Below are 16,106 nucleotides of genomic sequence, written 5' to 3'. Positions count from 1 at the left end.
ACTTTCGAAAGACTTTTTTCATGTACAAGGGCTCCGCAGTATGGGCGCGTGATTCAACCACAACACTCGAGATAAAACCATGATTGCGAGTTGAGCGGAGTACACGCGGACCGCTTCACTGTGTGGAGCAGCGCTTACGTGATCCGGAAAGCGGAAAGCTTACATTAAAAATCTTCCGGCCAAATTCGATTAAGCAATTACTTTTATGCCCACTGAGCCCTTACGAAACTGATTTCTCCGCACCGCAGCTGTCTAATGAACGCTGGTGAAACGAAGATGACCACGTTCAAAGAGAGCAATTTATTGTTACCAGCACTCGATGTTCAAGCCGTAGTGAAGAAGTCCGTAAGCAGTGCTTGGCGTTTCTTGACCAGGGCGGGCTTTACGTGACGCTCGTATGCTGACAGCGCTAACAAGGTCTTAAACATTCGTGTGCACCTGCGTGCCTCCGCAGAACATCGATGGCATCCATCACACTTCGGTGGCTGTCAGTTTCACCGAGCTTCCTCAGGCTCTTGTTCGGAACACTTTTCTTTCTCTTGGAGTGCTCATGCTGCTTACAAGACTCACCTAACGATGCACGAACAAAATATTAATTTGGTTATCAGCGAGCACAACCTAGCGCAGCAGCACCGTGAGCAATGACGCGTAGAAAAAAAAAAGCTTGAAGTAGGCTTCGGTAGCCTAAGCATAGAGGGCGCTGGCGCAGGCAACGATGGGGACGTCAAAATAGTGGGTGCACTATTAAACCGTCTATGACCGCCAGCGGTTTGTGCAGCTTCGTTCTTCGCTTTTAAGTGTTGTTAACCGTAGATTTCACCGCTTTTCTTTCATTTTAGCCTTCAAGAGTCAATTTGAGTACTGAATTTTTTCAATGTAGGGCCTGAGAGGCAAAATAAAACGTGCCTCGACCGGAATTTCGTTCTTCCTTTCTTGCCGTGACTTCGTTAAATCGAAAGCGCCGCACAAAATTACTTCGTAAAATCGAGACAAAAATACATGCATTTAGCAAAATTTTGTTAGAAAACTTGAAAAAATTCGTTATATCGCGAATTTCGTTAAATCGAGGTTCATTATATCGAGGTTCAACTGTATATCGAACTTGGCATACGTTCAATTGCCTCCCATGGGGTCCCGCAGCGGCGATAGAGATGTTGAGACTCGCGTGGAGCGACGTGACGCCCGACACCTTCCGTAACTGTTTTCAACGCACGGGATTCACGATGGAGCCCATCCAGTTAGCCAATATTTCTTCGATATTGAAGGACATAGACACCAATTTTTCACTTCTTTTTGTTTTCTAACACTCATTCTACAATTACAAGACAACTTTGTACTCTCGACACCAGCAGTGTGAAAAAAGAAAACTATACCTGTTTTGTGCACGTTTGTAGGTTGTGGCCAGTTTTATCACTAATAATTGTGTTTTCTCTGCCCAAGTTAACTCTAAAATTGAACTTTTTGTCACGTTACGAGAAAGAAAGTGGGCAGCGCAGTGGCGAAACTAAAACGTGGCGGGTGAACGTGGAAACTTTCAACTGTTTTTGAGAATTATTGTGTAGGTCGGCAGAACTCCTTTTAGCACCAATGGCATTTGAAATTTCGAAAGCCATTTGACTCAAATGTCTTTGCAAACGCTCGTGTAGCACAGGTATTATACCAACTATACAAGTAACAGTACCATATTATTATAACAACAACCAGAACTTAAAATAAACCCTATTTAGGAAGCACCAAAGGAATCCAGGAGAAAGCTACTATTTCCAGGAATGTGCAACGATTTCCAATCTCCTTACTACCGGATATCATTGCATCACCTGCTTTGCCTGTGTACCCGTCCTTTAATAAGCAATGTTCAAAAATGCAACCTTACAAACTAGCTTGGCTATCCGTACTACTTCTTACTTCGACTACAACTTCACCTGTAGAGCACAACATGCGGTTACTTATTGAGAATAATCTTTACCTCAGAGGCCTCGTCTTCATCATCAGCATCGGCAGGCTCAGTTGGTTCATTTTCCAGCTGGGCACAAGATAGCAGGGGTTAGTACTCGCAGCATGATTTCAATCGTTCACAAAAAATCTGGGTGCAACAGCCTGTACAAATTTACAGATGGACAAAGTCAATTCAACAAGTCCCAAGAAAAAACATTTAGCGACAACATCTGGCAATCAGTATAGTTGATGTTTAGTAGAAGAGCAAAATGTAGTGAAATGTCAACTGCACGACCAATCATAAGCAACACAAAGCAGGAATACATCAAGGTATTCCCACAGAGCTATGCCACACGATGGAACAACCGCATTTTTTATCAGAAAACTGCCGAGACAAATACATTTACCTTAGGTGGGTAGTGCAGGTTGAGGGAGTGGTAAAGCTTGTAGTTGACACAACCCAGAAGCGTTGCATAGAAGTCCGTAAAGGTCACCATGATCTTGAAGTCCACATCAACAGGTTGCTAGGTGGAAGGGAGAAAAAAAAAAAAAAGCCGTTCCACTCAATCTGAAAGCTGCCGGAAGCGCAGAGTAGTGATTCGCCATAATGGGCTGTGGCACCGTTATCCGCTCACTCTTACCACCAATCACGCTCTTCGCTGCCCTGTCTCATTCCTTTCCTGATGTATTCAACGGAGGTTTGTCCAATGCATTGCAAATTATCGCCTTCACACTGCTTGCGCGCCGCCCCCTGCCTGAAACTGCGCCAGCGGGAGTTATGTTCTTTTTGCGCTTGCTTTTCCTCCCGCACGTGCCGGCATTGCACTGCCACTCTTTTTCACTTGCTATCGTAAAAATCAACCCAACGAGCATTCCTAACTAAATGAACGAGGGCGCTGCCGGTTAATTACGTATATTTTGCGTCAAATGTACCTACAGTTGTCTTGGCGCTAAACAACGGAGAGATGTATGACAAGCGCCAGCAGTTCACGAGTTCCGAAGGCTTATGACTATATAAACCGCTTGGCTTTCGAAGCCTCTGGGTTACGCCGCAACGATAGAACGCCGTGTGGCTCTACTTGGGTCCAATGAGCGAGCTAAGACGACAAGGCGAGCCCCTAAAGCTCTCTGCGCCTAAAAAGCAAATGTCACAGTGGGCATACAAAGAGCAAAGCACTCGAGCATGCTGATCGTGCACATGGCCATCTCAGGATCTTGACACACTCACCCGGAAGGAGAAATTGTGGGGCACAATCCAGGTGATGGTCTGGCCCATTATCTCCGCCTGGTAGTAGTAGCCCTTGATGGAGATGAACACCTTGCGCAGCGCCCGAGTCTCAATCACATAATGCATGAACTCCACTGCAAGCCAAGAGGAGTTGGAACTGTTACAACATGAAGAAAGTTAACGGAGAAGGAGGAGCTACAGTGTGAGCAGCAATATCCAACAACTGTCCCTGCTGATTTATTTATCATGAGGTTTAACGCGCCAACACTACACAGGCGATGAGGCGCACCGTAGTGGAGGGCTCCGGATTAATTTTGACCACCTGGTGGAGATCTTTATCGTGCGCCGAAATCTCGATCACACGAGCGTTTTTACTTTTCGTCTCCATCAGAAAAGCGGCTGCCAGGGCTGGGAATTGAACCCGCGTTTTTGGGCTCAGCAGCACAATGCCTTAGCCACTGAGCCACCGTGGCGGGTGTCCTCACTCAGCTGCCCTTCACGTGTGTGCCTTGCTCTAAATGAAAATGCCTGCAGCTACGCTTGTACCCCTGTCAATTGTGCCTACGCACTTATGCCAAGGGCACTTGGGCTCCCTGAATGACACTTTGGCTACGCGCTTCTAAACAACAAAACAAAGTGCCCTTGGCCATGATGTCAGTGACGATAGTCGGTGTAAATATTCCGCAAGATTACTTGACATTCCCCCTCTTTAACGCGTGAGAAATAATATACACACTTTGTTGTGTTCGTATTTTTTAAAACCGCAATCGGTGCACTGTACAGGTCTACAAAAAACATGGTCAAGATGGCGAATGAACACCAGTGCTGGCATGTTCACTGTTATTCGCTGCGCAGATAATCGCAGCAGCATTATCATTGGGGAAAATTACCAGAGAGGGTGGAACATAAAAGAACAAAGTGAAACGGGAATGCAACTACAGAGCCAAAAGAAACCGCCTATGAGAATGCCGCAGAGAATAGCCGCCTTGGAGCAACATTACGCCAGGCGGCGCAGGCATGTCGTTGGAGCGAGGTTATTTTCGCTTTTTTCACCGCTGCTTCTCTTTTTGTAAAAATAAATCAACAATGTATCTATAATTAATTATTAAGATTACTTATAGTGATGTCAATGCTCGCTGACCCCTGCTGACGAGATTACTCACTCAGTGAGCCGGCACAGGCAAAATATGTTTAGGGAACACACTCAGCTTAAGTGCGCTCCCTGGAAAGTGTCACACACGTTTGCCGTTTAGCTGCTCCCGAATAATATTTGAGCTGAGTACACTCCGTGGGAGTGCACTTTAAGGGGCCATGCAGACAAAATACAAGTTTGTTTTATTCGAAAGATAGATTTGGTGTTTTATAGAACCCCCAGCGCTTTTCTGCCAGCAAACAATGCCGTATTCACTGAGAAATTAATCAATTTAAGTTAAAATTTTGATTCTCCTGCCAAATTGTGTGTTTCGTAACATCTGCCATAACATCACATGAACGGGCCTTCAAACAAACTTCAAGTGCGCTGTTCAGCCTGCAGCGGACTGCGGCACGGCCGGGCTAGAGCGGAGGCGCGCTGCGTTGATACTCCGGAGCCTTGCTTACCATCAGTACTACTAGATGACGCCAGCATACTGCTCCGCACCGCTATTCGCCTATGCTTTATTTTTTACCGTATTTGCACATGGCTTGTTTTTGTTGTGGTAGGTAGTAATCATTTCGTGAAACATGGGGTATGTTCAATGAATAGGGTCACGTAAGACAATGTCACTTACGCTAATCAGCCACTGTCATCTGAGACAACACCAAAACGCCAGACTGCTCCGCATCTAAACCAAGCATGGTGCGTGCAGTACCAACAGCAGTGTGCATCAGTACTTTTGCGTGCACTTTCATAACTTCCATTGTTTCCCCCCACTATTCATACTGCTATAAAATGAATATGCCTAACACTTAAAGGAGCACTGACACCAATTTTCGGCGTTAATATTATTGCACAGTTCGCCTCCTTCACTCAACAGAATACCCTGGCTGAAATATGAGCGGCCTGCGACGCGAAGAACTTAGTTCAATTGGATCTCATTTATCGCGCCGACGGAGCAGCGCGCGGAGCGGCACTCAGCAAATGGACATCAGCGTGACATCACCCCGTGAAGCCAAAAGTAGTGACGCGACAGTGCTCGTCAAAAACTCGTGATGTCACTTCACCAGGGAGGATAACACTGGACAAGCGCTGGCCCCTATTGCCCCACATGGAAGCAATGAGCGAATAGGCCTTCTCCCTCTGCGCAAGCGCATGAGGTGCTTGCTTGACCTTGGCTGAGCCTGAAGGTTAGATAAGCGGAATGAGCCGTTTTCTGGCTTTGAAATGTATCAACACTGGGACGCCAAACATTTAACGAGGAAAAAAGACGATGAGCTTCACCGATGACCCTCCGGCAGAGCTGCACCAAGTGTGGCTTGACGACTTTTCCTTTGGGAAACGAGGAGAAGAGGTAGCACATGGACAGCGCGTCGTCAATGTCCCTCAGCGCATCCACGAAAGTGGGGTACCTGGCAGAGAAGAAATGCATGGCGATTTAGCATGCGGCATGCCCATTTTCAAACGAACTTCACAGTGTTCTAAGACAACACCAACATTGATGGCATGGCAAAACAAAATAAGAGTGTAGCTCATTGCATGGTGCATTTTAATGGCACAGGTCAAAGAATGCCACGATTATGTCAGTGTGTCAAGATTTTGGCACATGTCAAAGATTTCAAGGGGGGGGGGGGTTAAAATGAGCCCGGAGCCCTGCACTATGGCATGCCTCATAGCTAGGGTCGTTCGTTTTTGGGTAAAACCTGATGTCAACCAATTCTTACACCCCGAACACGTTTCAGGAGATTCGGGTGAAGCCAGATTTCTCCCTGAATAGACCTTTTCAAAGGAGCGATCGATCTGCACAACTGTGGTCTGACGTACCGCCGTTGTCAACCAGTACTTGCTGGAAGCAAGCCCCACAAACACACCTTCCGAACTCATTGAGTATCGAAATTACTCTACCAAGCTGTGTTGTCAAGAGAACCTTGTCCCAGATGAGATACGCTCAGCGATCAGACAGGCCTCGAATGAAGACCGACAGTTAGTTGCGCATGCAGACCACAATAATGTACGTAAACAAGGATGAGGGAACAATCGATGACCAGCTTTTCGTGAATAAAAAGTTTCATTTTTTAGAAGTTACCAATGCTATTCCCTGTCATTATTTAGTCATTTCCAAAGAAATGCCCAATTTCGGAGAGCATTTTCAAAAGAACCCTGAAGTCCCCCCGATTTCCAGCTTGAAATAAACACCAATTTTAACGCGTTAGCGTTCAAAAGCTCGCGATACACCCTCTAAAATAAACAGAGTGTATTAAAATACACTTAGTACATCTGTCGATTTAACCCGAAAAAACCCAAATTTCGGAATGGTTTCACAAAAACAACCGATTTCTCCCCAAATATCACTTCGAAAAATAGCACCCGATTTTTACCCTCAGAGTTTGAAAAAAATATAAAACCCGAAAACAAACAACCCTACTCAGCCCAGGAGTTGCTTTGGTCCAAGAAATAAAAAGCCACCATTGTGTTGTATTATCCTTCACCATTACGTCGTATACAGATAGCATAATAATGGTATGAATGTAAGTGCATAGAAATGGCTAGTATATGGGTTGGCAGGGCCCTTAAAGGAGGGACACGAAAGACTGAACGGATACTACTTGGTGGTAAGCAATGCCTTGTTTGTTTATACATAACTCACCGGCCATTTCTTCCTCGTTTCCCTTCCCTTTTCAGCTGAGGCAAAATCCACGCCACAGATTGTGATGAGGACTGCCCAAAAAGTAATTCCTGTTTCTACAGTCTGAGAGCTTCTGCGTGACCAATTTTAAGAGGCCAATCATTGGATTGAGAGATCTTAAAGGAAACCATGACTAGTGAAATAAAAAAAGGGGCGGGTTTAACAGCCAACTGAGCTAACTTTCACACTCAGCGACATCCTGGAGCCCTTTGCCTGGTAGACAGACTGCAAGTCATCAGCCAGTGTTTGACCAATGCACAGACAACCGCCATTCCAACATTTCTGCCCTTCACTTTAAAGCTTCTCATCCCGATAGGTCGCAGCTTTAGTATGGGGCTCGGGGTCCACAGTGATGCCACTCACCAAGATTGCCCAAGGTGCCCCATGGGGGGAAGGGGGATGCTCAGCTCCAAATATAAACAAGTTTGAGGGTTTACATTCACAAGTACACCCTGGATGCGTCCAGTTAGGCGGTTCCCAGAATTGTCAGAATGATGGCTTCAGCCACATCGAGGCCCAGATCCTGGTGTCAAAACCAAGAAATAGAAAGCTGGCAAAGCTTACCTCTCTTTTACGATGTGGTCCAGCCTATATACAGGTTCATTGTTGCGTACGTGTTCAGCTGTGTCCCGCTCATTCTTGCCGATTGCTTTTCTGAGCCTCCTGATGAACACCTGTGAATGCAATGCAGGTAGGAACACAACCGAATACTGCCACTTGGTCCACTTTAGGAAGTGGAAGTCGGCTAATATTATGCTTTCTAGTTTCAAAACTTATTGCGACTGCATGATCTAAAAGCGGGAATTGGGAAAGTATTTTTCTACTACTCTAGTAACAAGGGCAATTTTAATGACCACTGAGCTGGCTATCAGCGAACTTTTTAGCAGTGAACAAATATTCCAAAATTGAAAGACGGTTATGTGTGAAACGACAATACACACTTTAAAGTCTGACTGCTAAGTAGAAAGCAGTAACGTTCCATCATAACGAAGCAGCAGCAAGTTCCTACATACTGGATGTTGAAGAGTAGACAGATGAGCTCAAACAATTCTGAAACACTGTCTCGAGCTTGAGTACATTTGCATACACTTGCACGGGGAAAAAATAAACTGCATTACATGCAAAGGATTATGAAGAAAGTAAGAAACATTGCGTTTATGGGGAAAACATGATAAAGAACATGATCCAAATCCTTCTCACCTTAAAGTCTCTGAACTTCTGGATGATAGGTTCATGGGCGATGAACCTGATGTCTTTGACAAGGTAGAATGTGTTGTTAACGGAGTTACCATGGTTGACATGGCGCCTGCGGGTCGGCTCCACGGGGTATATTCCTTTCAGAATGCACAGTCTCCTACAGGAGAGATAATCTTTTAGACATCCACCGTCCTCCTGGTCGGCCCATCGTTTGCAGATCAAGCATGCCACTTGTTGATCGATGAAAAGCGCCCACCGTAACCACGTACCTGAAGTCTTTCAGTGACAGCTGGAGCTTTCTGCACGCCCTCCGTCTGCTGATGTAATGTGTGGCAGCCCCAGAGGTTCCCTAAATAGTAGAAGCAGCATCACCGAACTGTCAGCGATTGTGTCACGAACGTCGGCACTGCGTTAGGCACCAATCGCCAAGAATTTATTCTCGATTTTAATGTAAACACCCTCCGACTGGCGTCTCGTAGGCGTTGTGAAATCTCCCCCCCTACCGGAGCTTCACCAAACATGGAACTGCTATTGAAAAACTACGATTGTTAACAAAAACTGCGAAGACAAGGAAGCTACTTGTGTTTTGTAACGATCATGACAGGATTGTGTGATCGAGTACGGAGACGAACAAAAGCTCAGTTCCGGAGGTCTAAGCGAAGTGCCAGGAATCTTAAATATTAATACCTACTGTACAAGTACCAGTAAAGTAGCAAGAAAAGCAAGTAATTACCTTCTTCTTCGGTTTCCGTGCCATCGCGGCCGTCAACACACGTGCGCATCAAACGCGAAAGGACAACCGAAGCTCATTGTTGCTGACGCAGAAGGAAAAAGCCGCTAGCGACGGCAAAAGGAGTCCAGCACAACTGCAGCCAGAGGCTTATCAACGAGTTACTTTGCTTAACAGAACCTTTTTAGCTTTGCAGTTGCAATTACAGCCAATAAATGAATATATTTTAGGCAGGTGGAAATATTCCCAGAAAAATTTCCAGCTTCGTAGACCAACGTTGGGCACACCAGCGTCTAGTAGCGCCATCTACAACTCCGCTCCGAATTTCATCGCTCCCCTGTGCGCCCCGCCGACTCCCGCCCGTCACACTTCCCCTCTCTAGCCACCATACTTTAGACGTCTAGTTAGACTGCTTTGTAGGCTGTCTACGAGTGGTCTACGACAACGTTATTAGATCTAGGAACGTTGGTCCCGAGCCCGTCAGTGTGTTGCTTGGTTGCCTTAGACCACGGCACATAACCACCCTGGGGATTGACCAAGTAGCTGGGTACCTAATGAGGATGTGATCTATAATGTTTTAGATACCAAAATTAGAAAAGAAAAGAGAGGACCCAAGTTTTTAGGATGCAAAAGTACAGCCAGAAAGATAAACAAACACATGTGAAAACTTAGCTGACTAGGAGAGAGACTGGCCTGTCGCCACAACGAATTAAAAGAGTGTAGGGCGGACACAACAAGTCACACACTGAAAGGCGAGAAGACAGAAGTACTACCCCGTGCCCGCCGCTCCCAAGCTCCAAAGATTCTATCGACGCAGTTAAGAGATACTGATATAATCCCAGTCGTTTTCCTCAACCAAGAAGGTGTACCTTGCGGACGGAACTTTTCCAGGCAAGACTCCAAGTACAGCGCCCTTCTCGCTTGCCACATGGAGTCGGAGGCCGCCGTGACGACCGCGGCCACCCCGCACACCCTGCCACAGAGCAGCGATCGTGACACGCAAGGCAGGTGACTTCGCGAACGCAAGGGGTCGAACGATAAAAACGCACAGTCATTTCGACTGGTTACTCGTTACGCATAGCTCAGTAGAAGCACGGACGCGGGGCAATTTCTTTCACAATATTAGTGCTTACCTCGGTAAAAAGGCAGTGGGAAATACTTTTTCAACACAGACAGCCTGCCGACGGTTTGTAATGGGGAAGGCATCACCGGCCTTGCAGATACTATCCTAAAACAACGACCAGTATACGTATTGTCACAGACCCGCATTCTGTGGATCTTAGCCCATACGTCCCCAACTGGGAATGAGGTAGCGTGTGCCACTGCCCACGACCTTACCCCCGGGCATTCCCAGAAGGGAAGAAGACGAGCCATTTAGCGGCCCTGCGGTCCTGCACCACCCTCACAAAACTACTCCGACATGCTCCATCACTACCGAGGTTACCGCGCACGGCTCCACGGACTCCATCCATCCCTGTAGGTGTGGTCGACGCGCGCATTTGGTGACGGCTTCAGAACGATCGATGCATACCGTAACCAAACCTTTAACCATTGGATTTGCCTAACTACATACTCCCCCTACTGCTCGGCCCCCCAAACACAACCCTTTTTGTTTTGAAGTGCCCTGTCAATCACCCACCCCCACGCCCACACAATCTTGAGCAGGAGGAGAGCTTGCTGCGTAGGGGCTGGCCCGTGGATCAGGAGTTTGTTGTTGTGGCTAGCTCTGCTGACCATGCGGTTCGCTCCTCTGTCAGCTCCCCAGCACCGCCTCCCACTGCTCTTCACACTATATTCGAGGAAAGGGGTCTCTAGGACCTCAGACTCAGCAATGAGTTCCTTGCAGATGGCGAGTGGATCAGGTTGGACGCTGTCTCAGCGACTAGTGCAATGCCGTTCACTATATGCCACAACCCGCTTCCAGCGCACTTAGGCTTTGCGATAGTTTGAGGGGTTCCCCCACAACAAAGTTATTGACGTGAAATAAAGAAGGTGGTCCCTGCGATTGTGCACTTAACCATCCGTGCGTCGTGGTTTAACTGCAATAGAACCAGGCGATGTGGAGTAGAAACGGGAATTTGCAATGACCGGCCATTGCGGTGGTTGACGAGTCAAGATAATAATCAGAGAAATTGTAACAAGGATGTGTAAGGAGCATCTGTAAGCAGTTTAGCCGGCGTGCTAATTCCCAGCTAGTTGATCACCATACGCTGGTCCTATAAATTTTCTCTACCAGTCATTAATCACAATCCCATGACAATGTGTGCTAAATATCCCGCCCTTTCTTTCAGCGACGTACGAAAGAACTGGCGACTTTTGTTAGTCTGTCAGCTGCGTAATTCTGGCACTTTAACCCTGCATTTCGCCCACTCACACCCCTTATTCTTCGGTTCTGTACCTCCGGAGTACAATAGCGATGAGTGCCTATGGACTCTCACCCACGCAGGGGTCACGACGACAAAGAAGGTGGTCACGATTACGCTAGACGCGGAAATGCCGGGCAGAAAACGGCGCCGATTCACCGAGTGCATCGAGCTTCTCACGCCCATCTGCCTGCTGCCTTTCCTCTTCGTGAACAAGGTATGTCGCATGCTGTCCTGGCATGCACACAACCTGTCATTGCCGTGAAGCCTGTATTGACCGCGCTACTTGTGCATAACAAACCGTCTGTCCTGTCCAAGTTATTCGCTGTCATAGCTGCGCAGGAGGCAAGGAGCGTTGTAGCGAAAGTTGAAACTGTCGTTAAAACTCTCTTGATATCGTGTACCTCCTTATATCATGATATCAGGAGGTACACGACTTTGCAACGCCGCTGCCAAAACGCATGTATGCCTGTAAATCCCGTACGTTGCGCTGCTGCGCCATTTATTCAGACATGTGGAACGTCACAGGTTGCATAAAGAGGCGACGTCGCCAACAAATGGGCTGTGTCATGGCAGGGCTGCTGGAAACATATCCCACTATTCAGTTCAGTAAATAACGCTGTTGGTCATGACGCACTCATAATAGCACTGGCGAAGGATTTCCGAGCACCCTATTATGAGTGCTAGCCAACACGGTGAGCTACGCATTGAACATTGAACATTCCGTGTACTGGATTGAAGGACGCCGCGCTTTCTTGTACGAAGACATTTATTGTAAACTGGGTAGGAAATTGTTATTCAGTTTGATTGTAATACCTCCGTCAGCCGGCTGCCTCAAGTGGAGAGCTAACCATTCCAGAGGGCCGCCTTTGAGCAAGATGATGGCGCCGCGCAGGAGGGTGTCGGCATCTACTGCATCGTGCTCACCCTGGCGGGCCTCGTTGGCCTCCTGCTGCCGCCGCCCATCGCGGCCATGCTGCCTTTCACCATCCTGCCTCTGGGAGACGTGTACGGCGCAGATGAGCTGGCCGCCGAGTACCTCGAGGTGAGGACACGTAATTGCATGCGCACGATCCATTTAGTGCAGTTTATACGCGGCGTACCGGGTTCTATTCCCAGTCGCGAAGCGGTATTTGGGCATGCGGTTGTGGAGCATGCACAAAGGTAAGCCTCGGTTATCTGGAGAAGGAGTTTTCCCGAAGTGTGGGAGGTGTGGTCCGATGATTTCTCCGAAGCTTCACGTGGTTGCCGATGGGGATACGCAGGAACATTCGCGTAATAAGCAGGAACTTCCGGCGCCCCAACACTGAAATACTTGCATCTTGAGTGAATGAAAAAAATGGCGAAACTATTTCCGCAGCTCCGCATCCTGGTGGCCTGCCTGATGTTCGCCATTGCCATCGTGGCCGACGAGACGCGCGTGTTCTACCGCTTCTGCCTTTTCACGCTGGAACGGTACGCGCTGCGGATGCAGCCGCTGTTTCTCTACCTGCAGCTGCTCGTGCTGCTTCTGAGCACTGTCCTGCCCAGCACGCTCATCGTCATCCTCAGCAGCGTCGTCATCGAACGTTTTGTCAGCACCGTCCACAAAGAGGTCGCCGGCACCGACCAGAGAGACGGAACGATCAGCGCCCGCCTTGAAAACCTGCAGTACTTTTACGACGAGAAGAGGAAGCGAGGAGGTCCGCACCCCACGGGCGTCGATACACGTGACCTCTTCAGGAAAGCCAAGAGTGTGTCGGCGATCAGCGACTCTGTACCCGCCTCCGAGAGCCGCGTCAACTTGGACACCTACGCCGGCAGCAGTTCACTGCTCAGTCGGTACAAGCTGCACCCCTCATGGAGGACAGTGGAGTCGACGAACGTGTCATCAAGCAGTGCCCAGGTACAAAGTGATGCACTACGCGACGCGCCGCTTCGTGTTTTTTTCGCTCAAGAATTGGAGAGCGGTCGGTTTGTGTTTTATTTTCTCAACCCTTAGTGCAAATAACTTAAAGGAGCCATGAAGACAAAACACAAGTTAGGTTCATTCAAAAGATTGCCTCGTTAGAAGCATACTGACACCACTTTTAACGTAAACTTCGCTCAAATAAGCTATATAATTAGCAAAAAAAGGAATGGTCATGCGACCCACTAGCTCATTTCCCGCAACAGAACCTATGATGTCATACCACCCTGCTCTACGATTGGCGGAGGCCGGCAAAAGCTAACGCAAATTAGGTAGAGCTTATAAGCTTGCCGAACGAGATATTTCCGCCTAAATGCAATGCGTATCTATTTTGCAGCAGTAAGATTCAGTAAACAACAAAAGTTACGAAAATGCACGTAAAGATAGAAGTACCGATGCGCACTGCTGTTCGTACTGGGCGCACTGTGCTTGTTTTAGCTGCACAGCAGTCCGTAAGCGACATTGCCTTACGTGACCCTCTTTGTCAAGCATACCCCATGTTTCACGAAGCAATTACTTTCGACCGTAACAAAAATTGGGCCCATCTCCCCGCGAGGGGGACTCGAGTAAATGCGTCGCATAGGGGGTGGGTGTATTGCGTTAACGTTTAGTGTTTGGGGAGTTGGTGGTAGTGAATGCGTTGTATCAGCAGCTTCTTGACGTAGTTTGAATGAGTCAAGGATATAAGGCGCGTTCGTAGCCTCCCATTCTGTGTCGGCTTTGTGGCGCAGTTGCTAGAGCACCATGTACATTGCGTTCCGCCCGCAGGGTCGAGGGATCGAAACCAGGCACCGGATAGTATTTTTTTTATATAGTGTAGGGGGAGGGGTGCGGACTACGACGGTGCGGACTACGACGGACGTCAACGCGGGTGACATCGTGAGTTACTGAAATGCTCTGCATTTAAAACAAGGCAGGTGTAAATACGGCCAAAAACAAAGCAACGGCGGAGTTCTCAGTATACTAGCGCCATCTGGGAGGTTTGACGGCAAGCAAGGCTGCAGGGCCGAATGGAGCAGTGGAAGTTCGTTTGTATACGCGCCGTTATGACTTCATTATAGACGTCACCAAAACACGCGATTTGGCGGGAAAATCAAAATTTTAACCTAAATTGATTCATTTCTCAGTGAATACGGTTCCATTTGCTGCTGTACAAGCGCTGGGGATACTTTAAAACACGAAATCTTTCGAATAAAACAAACTTGTATTTTGTCTTCATGGCTCCTTTAAGATAACTTTCCCCAGTGACCACGCTTTTGAAGGAACAGTACACGCATGCACGCAGATGGACGGACGGATGAATGGATGGACGGTTAAAAGGATGCATGGACGGAAGGCTGCATAGATGGCGGGATGGATGGATGAACAAATAGATAGACGGATGGGTAGATGGATGTGTTGGCGGACGGATGGATAGATAGAAGGAAGGATGGATGGACAGATGGATGGATCGTTGGACGGAAGGCTGGATGGATGGATGGGCGAAAGGATGAATGGATGGATGGATGTACGGATGGACGGATGGACGGATGGATGGATGGATGGATGGATGGATGGATGGATGGAGAGACAGATAGATGGATGGACGGACGGACGGACGAACGCACGGATGGATGGAAAGGTGGATGGATGGACGGACGGACGGACGCACGGATGGATGGAAAGGTGGATGGATGGATGGATGGATGGATGGGTGGATGGATGGATGGATGGATGGATGATTGGATGGATGGATGGATGGATGGATGGATGGATGGATGGATGGATGGATGGATGGATGGATGGATGGATGGATGGATGGATGGATGGACGGACGGCCGGATGGATGCAAGGATGGATTCATAGATGGGTGGATGGATGGATGGATGGATGGATAGACGGATGGATTCATAGATGGGTGGACGGATGGATGGATGGATGGATGGATAGATGGACGGACAGATAGATGGCTGGATGCACGGACGGATGGATGGAAAGGTGGATGGATGGATGGGTGGATGGATGGATGGATGGATGGATGGGTGGTTGGTAGATGGATGGGTGAATGGTTGAATTGACAGATGGTTATGTGGATGGATGGATAAAGGAATGTATGGATAGGTGGATAGATGGATGGGTGGGAGGATTGGTGGAATAGAATCACTCCTCTCACAGCTCTGGAGTAATATCAGTAGCAGCTTTCGGTTGGTTTCGGCCGCCCAGATCCGCTTAAATGCGCCCAAAAAATCTCGCGCGGTATCTGCATAAACCATGCAGCTCACTGCCCTGGCACGTGGCCCATTCCATCGTTAGCAATGACGTCACACCGCTCGGTGACATTTGTCGCCTATCTCTGGTCGTGCTCCATGAGGTACGTTTTCTACCCGCCCATGCATTCCCGCTAACCTGGTACAGTGATTTCTCGACATATAAGCTTAAGCGCGTGGAAATAATGTTTTTAGAACTGTTCTTGAAACTTTGCGAAAAAAAAACAGTTTTTCCGTGGAATAATTTGCCTTCACCGATTGTTACTGCTATTGGTAGTGCTTAGTTTTTTCATTCGTTAGTAATCTGAACTGTTGAATTATACCGAGTCTTTTACTAAGTGCTGCATAAGAGTCTAACACATAATTTCTTAACTGTCAACCTGAGTTTTTGCCACCTGAGTTCGGTCAACCCATGGTCAACCTCAGTTTGGCAACGTGAGTTTCTTGCTGTATTGAGTATACATAATATTGTCGGATTTGACTACATTGCACTTGTTGCAATCTGAAGTCTGTGTTCTTTTGTGTCCTTTCCCACTGTAATGTCGTATTGACACTGTGGGTACGAAATAACCTGACGAGTAGCTTCACGCAATTTAGCAAATATATGCTTTGCATTTATGCCTGTAGGATGGAGGCGA

General features: G+C 47.7%; 2 protein-coding genes across 2 annotated transcripts in view; one reads left to right on the top strand and one right to left on the bottom strand.

The window, feature by feature from the left end:
• The window catches only part of LOC144145036 (pescadillo homolog), a 34,141-nt gene extending 25,141 nt beyond the window's left edge, over nt 1-9,000 (bottom strand). Inside the window, exons 1-8 of the mRNA XM_077676537.1 lie at nt 8,915-9,000; nt 8,451-8,530; nt 8,185-8,338; nt 7,549-7,658; nt 5,583-5,710; nt 3,164-3,297; nt 2,343-2,459; nt 1,967-2,023 (exon numbers count right to left, since the gene is read on the bottom strand). Coding sequence (XP_077532663.1) covers nt 1,967-2,023; nt 2,343-2,459; nt 3,164-3,297; nt 5,583-5,710; nt 7,549-7,658; nt 8,185-8,338; nt 8,451-8,530; nt 8,915-8,938 — 804 coding nt within the window. The 5' untranslated portion in view covers nt 8,939-9,000. The remainder of the gene's footprint in view (nt 1-1,966; nt 2,024-2,342; nt 2,460-3,163; nt 3,298-5,582; nt 5,711-7,548; nt 7,659-8,184; nt 8,339-8,450; nt 8,531-8,914) is intronic.
• A 2,294-nt stretch (nt 9,001-11,294) lies between these two features.
• LOC144146225 (uncharacterized) overlaps nt 11,295-16,106 on the top strand; it is a 31,108-nt gene continuing 26,296 nt past the window's right edge. The window contains exons 1-3 of the mRNA XM_077678189.1: nt 11,295-11,491; nt 12,170-12,319; nt 12,635-13,159. Coding sequence (XP_077534315.1) covers nt 11,405-11,491; nt 12,170-12,319; nt 12,635-13,159 — 762 coding nt within the window. The 5' untranslated portion in view covers nt 11,295-11,404. The remainder of the gene's footprint in view (nt 11,492-12,169; nt 12,320-12,634; nt 13,160-16,106) is intronic.

Source organism: Haemaphysalis longicornis, unplaced genomic scaffold, assembly GCF_048455015.1.
Source record: "Haemaphysalis longicornis isolate Haplotype H1 unplaced genomic scaffold, Haemaphysalis longicornis Haplotype H1 scaffold_7, whole genome shotgun sequence".
Lineage (NCBI taxonomy): Eukaryota > Metazoa > Arthropoda > Arachnida > Ixodida > Ixodidae > Haemaphysalis > Haemaphysalis longicornis.
Note: the sequence above shows the minus strand (reverse complement) of the source record. Positions and strands in the feature narration are given on the sequence as shown.